The 11,789-nt window shown below is 42.1% G+C and overlaps 1 protein-coding gene across 5 annotated transcripts in view; it reads left to right on the top strand.

Moving 5' to 3' along the window:
• The window catches only part of AKAP9 (A-kinase anchoring protein 9), a 143,049-nt gene that overhangs the window by 9,057 nt on the left and 122,203 nt on the right, over positions 1 to 11,789 (top strand). For 4 of the 5 annotated variants that reach the window (XM_015408640.1, XM_015408637.1, XM_015408636.1 and 1 more), the window contains exon 2: positions 9,728 to 9,982. In XM_015408640.1, coding sequence (XP_015264126.1) covers positions 9,728 to 9,982 — 255 coding nt within the window. Of the gene's footprint in view, positions 1 to 8,511; positions 8,731 to 9,727; positions 9,983 to 11,789 lie in introns of those variants that run through there. The other variant, XM_015408639.1, reaches the window with a different exon arrangement.

Raw genomic sequence — 11,789 nt, 5'->3', positions numbered from 1 at the left:
TCTTTCCTCCTTCTTCTACACCTTGTATTAGACTTAAAAAAATGAAGACTTCATGTTCTGGATAAACTCTGGTTTGTCGTTTACCTTCATTATTTTAAACGGTTAGTAGATACCTTTCTTCCTCACAGAGTTCAAGGTTGCTTATGATGTCAAAACCACAAGAAACTGCAGTTTATTCTCTTACATACAAACCAGGGTTAAACCATGGTATGCAATCCTGGTTTCTAAACAAGAAAATGATTGCTGCCATCCTGAAGTCTTAAGACCCATGGGATGTCTGGAACTAGAAAGTCTGCTGTTTCCCAGCTGTGTGAACATAAGGACTTTTGAACTCATTTCTGTCATGATCAAAGCACAGTGTTGGATGGGAGTGAGCTATTGAAATCAATTGTAGACAGATTTGAGATAATACAAAGCTTTGTCATCTGGAGGGAATGAAACATCTGTTCCCAGTAAGTCTCTTTCTTCTCTGATCATTGGACTTTTTGTTAAAGGGGGAGCTTACTACCAGGTTATCATCAGAGTATTAGAGTGGTAAAGGATCTTTTAACCAAAATTTACATCTTATGCCCTTATATTGAAGAACACAAGCCATTTTAAATATATGTATACTAGGAATAAGGCCCGTTGTGGAAATAAATACATCTCATTTACCCCTCCCCCACTATTTCCTCTTTCCATTTCCTGAAAACCCCCATAGCATCTCCCCTTTGCCTGCTTCCTTCTCTCCTTCTGGGGTTGCCAACTTCCACATGGGACCTGGAGATCTCCTGGAATCACAACAGATCTCCAAACTGCAGAGATCAGATCCCCATAGGGTTGCTAGCTCCAGGTTGGGAAATTCCTAAAGATTCGGGAGTGGAGACTTGGGAAGATGGGGTTTGGGGAGGGAAGCAACCGCAGCAGGGTATAATGCCACATAGTCCACCCTCCAAAGTAGCCATTTTCTCCCGTGGAACTGATCTGTGTTGACTGGGGAACTGATCTCTAGTCTCCACCTGGCAATCCTAGTACCCCTGGAGGAAATGGCTGCTTTGGAGGGATGGGTCTATGGCATTATACCCCTCTGAGGTCTCTCCCCTCCTCAAACCTCACCCTCTCCAGGTTCCACCACCAAATCTCTAGGAGTTTCCTAACCTGGAGTTGGCAACCCTATCTCATTCCCACCCAACAGCCAACCAACCTATATCTGCTCCTCTGTCTTAAGGTTTCCCTCTCTTCTCCTCTGACAGCCTTTGCCTAGGCACACTGTGGCCAAGTTGTGTGGGGCCAGTCACTGGGGCAGGCCCACTTGCATAGTAAGAAACCTCAAGGATTTGTGGGGTGGCACATCACTTTCCCCTGTATCCCCTTCCCCACACTATTTCCTTTTTTCTTTCCCCTGGCAATCTCCATATCCACTCCCTTTTCCCTGCCTCATTCTTTCCTTCTCAGCCATCTACCAACCTACCTTTTATCTTCCTCCCATGTTCAGCTGTATTTATTGTTTATTTACTTCATTTATACCCTGCCTTTCTCCACAGTGGAGACCAAAGCATCTCACAGTATTCTCCTCTTTTTTATCTGCATATCAACCCTATGAGGTAGGCTAGGCTGAAAATGTGACTGCTCCATGATCCACTCAGTGAGCTTCTGCAGCAAGATGGGAGTTCGAACCAGGGTTTCCCCTAGGGCTGCCAAACCGCGCCGGGAGATCCGTGCATCGTCGCAGGATCGCTGCCGCGGGGGACAGCGATCCGCGTTGCACCGGCGTCGCCAGGATGTGACGCTACGCGTTGCTCTGGCAACAAGGCTGTTTGGAGTCCTGTTGCCAGGGCGACGTGTAGCGTCACATCCTGGCGACGCCAGTGCAACGCTGATCGCTGTCCCCCCGCGGCAGTGATCCTGCGACGACGCACGGATCCCCCGCCGCGGTTTGGCAGCCCTAGTTTCATCAGACCCTGCTCTGAAGCTCTAACTGCTTCATAGGGTAGCTGCTGTTGAAGAGTAGCAAGCAGCCAGGTCTAATTGAGATATACAAGTCAGGTGGTATCAAGTCACCCAGAGGTTGCTTTCAGGCTAAGGGTTGCCGACCTTCAGATCTCCTGGAATTACAACTGAACTCCAGACAACATATATCTGTCTCCCTGGAGAAAATGGCTGCTTTTGAAGGTGGACTCTATGGCATAATATCTGGTTGAAGCCTCTCCCCTCCCCAAACCCTGACCTTCTCAGACTCAACCACAAAATGTCCAGAAATATTTCAACTTGGTGCTGGCAACCTTAACCCAGGCCTGGCCCCAATGAGTCCTCCCTCAAAGGCCAAAATAGGCCTGGAAAGTGTCCTGCCACCTCCCTCTGCCTTTTACTGACTGAACCAAGCCTGGAATACTGTGGTTACCTAGCGGCAGCCACTGAGGGAATCCATTGCTTAAAGCTACAGGTGCTCCTTTTATCATTTTTTAAAAAATGTTAGGTTTTTAGATTTTGAATTTTTTCCAAATTTTGGGGTTTCTCTATTTTGTCTTGCCAGTTCACAGCTCAAATCACTGGTTTTAAGTACCCTAAGATTTAGCTGTCATGTCTACATAATCATCTGTAAACTAATAGCCATTTGTTTAGAAGTATATTAGTTTCTCTTCAGAATTTTAGATATATTTTATTTATTTGCATGATTATTAATTGGATTTCAGTGAGGTAGAAGGCACTGCTGTGGGGGAAACCACCTTGAACCATGAGGAAAGGTGGGGTATAAATGTTTTAATTAATAAATACAAAGCTCCTTTGTGCACACTGAAATTCTTGTGAATGTATGAGTAGCTCTCTGGATCGTACTCGGACCTTTGTTCCTTAGTTGTACACTTTCTTTTTTTCCCCCTCTACAACCCTTGTATAAGCTTGATTCTAGACACTTTGTTGACATACTTTGTGAAGTTTGATTCCTGCAGAGTTGCCTCTGTGCTCATGAGGTTCCCATTATATTTGCACAGTTCTGTTGAAGTTGAAGGACAGAATGTGTTGTGGAAGTGACAAGTCAATTTCCTTTCGCATTTGGAATATTGTTTGATATAGTAAAAAAAATGTCAAACAAATTATTAAATGTTGCCCTTGACTTTAACTTCGTTGACTGTTTATTTTTGATCAAGTTATAGCAGATGATAGTCCTATAAAATAGTTGGCTTTTTATATCTTTATATATATCTAATAGTGAAATCTGTCCCCCATCTGATGCTGAACAGATTTTTCTGCAAGCTTGGGGAAACCCCCCCCCCCATGTTTGCAGAAAAATCTGAAATGTTCAAAAAGTACATTGGGGGATTAAATTTAATAAAGCATTCTCTGTGCATGTGCAGACAATGTGCTCACCTTTAGAGCTGGCAGTTGTGGCAGACACCAGGAGCTGCTCTGGGCCTGTCCACAGCAGACTCTGAGAGCTGCTCCAAGCACTGTGCCAAGGATTGGGGGGAGTGGGCAAGGGCCCTGCTGAGGATGGGGGGGGGGGAAAGCAGGTGAATGTTGCACCAACAATAGGGGCCCAGGCAAGCAGACAGCCGACGATGATGGGAAGGTGAGATGAGAGCAGAGGGCCAATCATGGGGGAGGGGGAGCAAGATGAGATCAGAAACCTGGCAATATGGGGGGGGGAGGCAAGCAGAGAGCCAAAGATATGATGGGGAGAGCCAAAACAAAACATAGGATGGAAAGACAGTAAAGCTTTAGCAGGGAGTAGCAGAAAAGATGAAAAAGTAAAATGGAAAAGGGGAGGAGATGGGGAAAGAAAGGGTGAGTGAGTGGGGACAGAGGCTGCCTAGAGGGGAAAAAGAAAAACCAAGAGGGAGAGAAGTGGGGGTAATCACACTCTTCTTTTACCCTCCCGTGAGTCCTCACTCAAGTCTTCTACTTGTCAAATGCTATTTTTTTATTTTAATAACTAGATAATCTATTTTTTATATCAAGGCTTGACTTTTTTCATTCACCTCATATTTAAGAGCTTGTTACTTTAGGGCTTGTTACTTGATTGACAAGCACTGCTTGGAGATTCCTGCAACCCTTGCTGGCGTTTCATGCGCTTGCAACATTTATAATTAGCTCCTGTGTAGAAAACACAGATGGTGTAGAGTGACTGTGGTTTTCTGTATATTTATGATTAAAACAAACCGTATTTACCCAGTAAAGCTTGATTAGATAACTAGTATGTGAACTGGATCTATTTCACTAATAACTGCTAGATTGTGTATTTCAAATTTTTATTTGGGAAACAGAACTAAAGCATTTTGCAAATGATTTACTTCCGTGCAAAGTTGCTTTTACATCTAATCACTGTGTTCCCATATTCCAGTATAAGTATTTATGCAGAAGCTGGAGATGGGACCTTGGCTCTTCAAGGGTACTGGGTAACATTTGTGCATATTGGAGATATTTGGGGGCTACATTATACATGTTTCCAGTGTGCTATGTGTCGCCACCTTGAGCCAGTTTGTCTGGCAAGGCGGGATATAAATTGAAATAATAAATAAATAAATCTAACCATAATTCTGCACTGCTGTCAGAGTAGGTCTGAAGAACTTGAAAGCTTGAATAGTGTTTTGTGTCATTTTGACTGGTCCTAATAAAAGACATTACATAGTTTTTGGATTATGCTTTGGACCGATGTGGCGATGTGCAACCTCTTCACTGAAACTGCTGAAATCCTGTTAATTCCACCTTCCAGCAAACAAACACACTCATGCTGTGCATCTTTATCACTTGTTTTATAGGCTAGGCTAATCCAGATTATGTTTACTTACTGATTTACCAAGCATACTTATCTGTCTAATTTAGTATGATTGGTTGTGGAGAAAGAAACACCACTTCCAGCACAAGCCTGTACAGAACTACTTCAGTGGATTTAGAATGGAGTAACTCTGTCTAGGATTGCACTGTTTGTTTCATTCTTGCGTCCCCCAAATTTCCCCACAAGATTTAACTGTTTTTGTTTTGTTTTGTTGTTCTGTTGAATACATGTGAAATATTTATTCTGCTATATAAAAGAACAAATTCCCAACCTTCGTTGTCATGCTGTTGCAGTGGTGTTTGTGCAAACAGTGCAGTATCCAGTTGGAGTGAGAATTGAAAGCAGCTGGAGAAGAGGAGAAACTGAAGTGGAGGAATCAGAGAGGGAAGTGGTTGGAGCAAAGGTTCTCTCTCCTCCATTTCAGCATGTGATGCTTTGTGGAAGAGTTTGAATACATCCAGGACCTGCTTATATTAATAAACCGTACACTTTGATTCAGGTCTTTGCATTTTGCTGTCATGTCTTGCTTTATTCTTGGGGTGTGCTTTTGCATACTTTGTTTTACAGTGAAAGATATAATCAGTGCCACATTGGTATTGCTTTTGGAAACTGAATACTAGTCAGGCAGAGTTTCAAAGTAGATAACCGTCCAGCAGATGAGTAATTGACTGGCCATGCCAACTGGACTCACACCTGTTCCTTACAGCAGACATGAAGTGAAATAATTACTGAAAGTTGTGCAAGGATTGTCAGCAATTTTTTGTATGTGACCAGAGGTTGGCATATTTAGAGACAGTCTGTGTTTCTGATTAACCTTATGTGTGCCAGAATCTCTGGTTGTTTTGGTGAACTAGCAAGTTATTCTATGTACATTACCAAAATATCGGTCCTGCACATTGCAGGAACCATTAATATTTAGCCATGGAAATGCCAGACAGCCCTGTTCTAAACCCCGATTCATCACCATCGTAGCACCAGGTCCTGTGCCCATTCCACAGAGATTGAAGGTAGTAAATGACAGTAATGAATAAAGATGTCTTGTACCAGCAAAGAGCAAGTGCACTGCAAAGGTATGCTTGTGGTGTTCATGCAGGCTCTTCATCTCCTCCATCTATTTTGGGGGTTTCCACATGTTAGGGGAAACCGAACTTAACCTTCCTTTGGAGGGAGTTGCATTGGAGCTGTGTCTGCTATTGCTTCTTCATGGGGCTCTGATCCTGCAAGGCAGTAGACATCATAAGTGTTTGGCTAGCATTAGTGAAGGCTAGAGTGATGTTGCTGGCAGTCACCAAGGGATGTGGTTGTGGATCCTGTGTCCCCGAGTTCCTGGGGGGAAAGTTGTAATGGCATGGCATTATGCTGACTGTGAGATGATGAGGCTCCAGCATATGTGTACTCCCCCCACCTTTGCACTGTGCATATTAACTGCTAGCAGCTGTTGAAGAAGACAAGGTTGTTCAGGCAGTACACAGAGTAAGTAGATGTGGGGCATGAGGAAACAATTGCAGTAGTTACAGTTAGAGACCAGAATTCCACGTTCCTTGCTTACCTGTGTGAAGTACACTGTGCTTCCCCACCATTTGGAGGAAGGAACTTATTTTCTTCAAAGCTACATCAAATTTCTTGCTGGCATAACATTGAGCCAGTGTTGGGGATGTGACCAGGGGCAGAGAGGCTTAGAAAACTGGCTGAGCCTTGCTGTAACTGACACACTCCTGATGAGGCCCAGCTTTATTTGCTGATGATATTACACTGGCCTGACAGCTCTGAGGTGCAGCTGCAGCTTCCAAATACAGGGTATACCAGTGTAGGGCTTATTTACCACCCTAAATATTTCTAGAAGCAGGCTTTGGAATTCCGTTATTAGTCTAGTTGTTAGCAGTACATCCTGTGATCTGTTTTTTCTTTCTGAAGTATGTTTCTTATGCTCGAGGAATACAGAATGCTTAATCAAAATGATTAGTTTGCAAGACCTATTGCTGGGCACAATTTTATTTACTGCGCTGCATTAAAAATAGGGTTCCCAAGTACCTACCTACGAACCAGCGGGGGACACATGCTTCCCCGCCAGAAGATTCTTGCTTGTAACACAGGCACTGCACTATTCCGTTGCCCAGCTATGTGCCTACGTCACATCTGGGCGACGGAATAGTGCAGCGCCTGTGTTTCCCCCGTGGGAATGGTCTTGCGAAGAACTATACATCCCCCGCCGAATTAAGGTAAGTACTTGGGAGCCCTGATTAAAAATAATATATAGGTGGCTGGACTTTTTTTTTTTTAACCTTAAACAAAGAAAGGGACTGAAATGCATATAATGGGCCTTGCTGGGTGTGTATCTGACATTAGTCAATGTAGTAATATTTGCCTTTCTCATTTAGTTACATTTTGACATTTTAAAGATATTCTCTGCTTTTTACCTTTCGAAGTGCCGTTGAATTTCTAGGTTCCCCTTTTTAATAACTAACTTTTACCCTTTGAACATATGCTGTGGGATACCACTCTGGCAATTCTTTCAAAATATTTGGGCAGGGGATAAAATAGTATTCAAGCCATCTTTGGAAGTTTTCAGTATTCAAAGTGAATAAGATGACTTTAGCACATAGTCTTTAGAACATTGATGGGTTGGGTTGCCAGGTAGGAATTTGGGGGCGAACACCGGGGGCACTGTTGGGGATTTCACACCTCTTTAGAGATCACTGGAAAATCTGTAGAGAAAGCACAGAGTTTGCAGTGATTCCTAGAGGGCACTGATATCACTTCTGGGTGTTCCCTGGGAGTAATGTTACCAATGCCTTTCTTTTAAATATTATTTTTCTCCTGCTGGTTGCACAAGCTGTTGTAGGCAATGGGAGGTGGGGGTGGCTGATCCCCCACCCCCAGTGGGAACCTGCTAAGCCTACTGATGGGGGTCAATGGAAAGCTCTCTGTACATTCCAAAGGGCTCCTTCTCAAACAAATCTACTGCTTTTTATTTTCAAAGAGCCATGCTGATTTTGTATTTAATTAGAAAGTTATTGAGCCTTTGTATGGTATCTTAAAATGGAAGATATGTACTGTGTGCTTGGGATTTCATAATGTCTCATCAAGAAGTTTAGAATATTCTGATTATTTAGCCACATAAACCTTTTTCTCCTGAGAATCCAAGATAAAAGTTTGCATCTGTCCATTAGTCATAGTTACTTTAATGTGTTTCTTTACTAAAAATAATGTTACACATTAAAATATTTTATGGATATGTAAGTGGGAAGATTTGCAGCCTTAAGCAGTTGTTGGATGTCTGGACTGGCTGTATAAAAGGCTAAGGGAACTGAAAGCCATTCTTTCCTCTGTTAAGAAGATAAGTCTCTTTAGCTTTCAGTTGCTTACCTGAGCTTGGTGAGGTTAGCAAGAAATTGTCAGGAAGGATAATTAGACAATCTCTAGTCCTGTGGGTGCCTTTTGTTGTCGATTTTAAAATATTAATGAAATATTTAGGGTTTCCAGCATTTATAAGTAAATTTATAAATGCTTGCTAATGTAGAGTAAGAAAGGCTGTGTTAATCGGGTAAGCTAATTAAGGAGGCGAAGAAGAGCAGGAGGAAACAAATGCTAAACATGCTGGTGAACATTTTTGGCTCAGCAAATCCCAAGGTCCTTCTGTGAGTGGAGCAGGAGCCATATGCCGGTGTGTCAGCGTCTCGTCAAGGGCCTGAGGCTGGAGTCTCCTGCTGGGGAAACGGAAAGTCTGTACTTGAAGAAGGACAAAAGTAGCTCGCTGTGCAGCATGTTGTGGCTGATTTGCAAATACAGTAGCCCTCTGGTGGCATTTCTGCTAGTTTGAGGTTGGCTGATAAATAGAAGAAAAACCACTCACATTCCATCCTACAGCAACTGGGAAGACAGATTTCTTTTTTCTTTTTTTGTCAAAAGTTTGAATCCTTTTCGAGTCATCTGAGTGTCAATGAAGAGGTTGAATGGAGGCCTGGCTTTCTGGACTGGTGAATATCATGAACACAGTATTATTGTATTATATGGGCAGATAATACTGACTTTTGGCATCTGTTTTCCAAAAGGCATGGTTTTGGGTTTTTGGGGGTATTTATAAGATAGGTTGGTGCTTGTGCCCATGTTTATTTTGTACATTATAAATAAACTTGTTTATTCAGATGGTGACAAACCTTTCAAAGGTATTCCAGTGTTTAATCAAGTAGTAGATATGTAGCTTTCTTCAAGGAGGCTATATTTGCTTTCTGCTATGAAAAATGTATTGTGCTGATGTAGTTGTGAAAATCCACTTGTATCTCATTAAAAGTGATAAGCTGTGTGAAAGGCATTGACTTACAGTATTTGAATAGCTTATGTGGTAATTGGTTTTCAGCTGTTCTTTGTCTGGCTCACCTGCGACTTTTGTTCATAGGCATGTTTTGCTACAAGGTAGGGTGTCTGATAATTTGCCTTCTATCTTCTGTTAGACAGTTACAGAATTTACTTTTGTGCATTTGAAATTATTTAGAGATAGAGTCATTACTTTAACATTATGAACTCTAATAAAGTTGTTCAACTTTGTACCAAGTGAAATACTTTTCATAATACTTTAGTATGATGCTTAATAAGAAATGCGATGAGGGCAGAGAATGCAAAATGGGTAAATATTAGATCAGTGTTCGTGATCTAAATATATGTTTTAAAGATGTGAGATTCTTGGTGATCTCTTTTAAAGTAGGTAGGATACTGGTTAAGTATAACGTTTGAACACATCACCTGATTATGCCACATACTGATGTACTGATCATATTACATGTGGCCGTGTGACAATATTTTCATATCGAACTATATCCAGGGATATTTGGGATGTAGGACAGTAACCTCCAGCTTAGTTTTCATTAGCAGTTACTCTGAAGGTTTATGTAGCACAATCTATAAACCCCGATAATTAGTGTCATTTGCAATAAAGAGAGAAACTTTCACCCTAACAAGATTTTCTTTTATATACAGCTTGCTCAATTTAGACAAAGGAAAGCACACGCTGATGGACAGAATGCAACCAAGAAGCAGAAAAAAAAGAAAAAGGTCTCAAACACCAAAGATGAAGAATTGGTTCAAGAAGGTCTCGATATTGATCAGTCACAAGGTGAAGATACATACACCCACAGCTGTGAAAGAGGAGCCGTTGCTACACCTGACTTTGCTATAGTGAGGACCTTGCACAGCAGTGAAATGATCAAACATGATCAAACTTATACCACAGAAGTAAGTGTGCCTGATTTCGGAAAAAAATTATGTTTGTTCCAGCTGTGATTTAAGAATCTCACACTATCTTCCTCAGTAATGATCAGTGATAAAACTTTACATTTGTTCTGTTTTTATAAATGTTTTCTCTGCTTTATGGTAAATCATGAAGTCACTTGCCATTCATATAACAAGGAAAAATTTCTGATCAAAACAAATAATGTTTGTATTCTTTATTGTTCTTTTATCCATATGATATAATGAGATGTATTTTAAAAAAAAGAATTTAAAAGTGAGGAAAACTGAATCATCAATGAGCTGTTAGTAAATAAATATTCTGCATTTTATTAGATGCAGACGGATGGCCAGTTCACACATTATGAAGTCCATGTTGTGGGCACATGGCTGCCACAAGAACTTTGATTGAGATATTTCCCTACGCAACCTCATATCTGTTCACCTACCATGCTTGGCCTCTCTAACCATTTAGGCAAGATGCCCCAATATTTTTACAATCTCGACATCCCTCTTCATCGTAGAGCTTTTCTTCTGGCCAGGGTTAACGCATTTCCCTCTAGAATACTCTATGGCAGATATCATCAAATCCCAAAACAAGAACGGCTGTGCCCCTGTGATCTTAACTCCCTGGACACGATTGAGCATACAATTGTTGAATGCCCCCTGTATGAGCTACCTCGCAGAAAATTCCTTCTAAGTTTGCTTCATCCTAAAATTTATTTGAGTAACAAGTTAAAATGTCAACTTCTCTTGAATGATTCGATCCCTGAGATCACTAATGCTGTTGCCAAGTTTCTTACCGAAGTTCTTAAGGTACAAAATTTTAGATAGTACTATTTTGATTGTACTAAATTTGTATGGAATCTTAGATTTTAATTTTACGATACAATGTTTTATATACCTTATGACTAATGATATGCCAATAAAGGTCTATGAACGAATGAACGAATGAATGAAGGATTGAGATATTTGTCTGGAGCATGCTGGTGACCAGAGGTCATTTCGTAGAAAAAGAGCTGCAGGAGCTCATTAGCATAAGGTATGCTAATGAGCCACTAGGCTATTAGCATAATAGCTCATTAGCATATGCCACAGCCCCTGACATCACCGGAAGTAGTGTCAGAAGGGAAAGCAAGAAAGGGGGGGAAGGCATCTTCAAAAGCCTCCCCTTCCCCAGCCAGCCTGCGAGGGGGGAGAAATGAAGAGAGTTGGGCCGCAGAGTTGGGCCGCAGAAGGAGGAAAGAGGGAAGGAAAGAGAGAGAGAGTAGAGAGAAGGAAAGAAGGAAGGAAAGAGGGAAAGAAGGAGAAGGAAAAGGGATAAAAAGAGGGAAAGAAAGAGAAGGAAAGAAGAAAGGAAAGAGGTGTGTAGAAAAATCTAAAAACTTTAAAAAAAGGATACGGGGGATACTTAAATCCCCCCCAAAAGTACAACAGCTTTTTTTGTTCATGCGCCGAGAACGGACTTACCAATGACGAGGAGCTTTCTCTCCCCCTCCCACTCTCTCCTTGGAAAGTGACTGTTCTGAGCATGTGACTGCCCTTAGCAACGGCTTTCCTAGTGACGAGGCCTTCACAGGCGTTTCCGCTTTTGGGAAGCTGGGAGCAAAGAGGGACGGAGTGGCGAGGACTTTATGGCTGAGCCTGCACTGGCTCGGCCTCCCAGGCACTGCCACCACTGTCGGGCTCAAAGTTAGGGGGAAAGGAGGGGAGAAAGAAGGGGGTGATTGGCTTGGGGGGGGAAAGATGGGGGTATTTGCTTGAGGGGGAGAAAGAAGAGGAATGGCTTGCGGGGGGGGGGGGGGGGGGGAGA

This window comes from Gekko japonicus, unplaced genomic scaffold (genome assembly GCF_001447785.1).
Source record: "Gekko japonicus isolate JY-2015 unplaced genomic scaffold, Gekko_japonicus_V1.1 scaffold1868, whole genome shotgun sequence".
NCBI lineage: Eukaryota > Metazoa > Chordata > Lepidosauria > Squamata > Gekkonidae > Gekko > Gekko japonicus.
The sequence above is the reverse complement of the archived record's forward strand: the minus strand, read 5'-3'. Positions and strand labels throughout refer to the sequence as shown.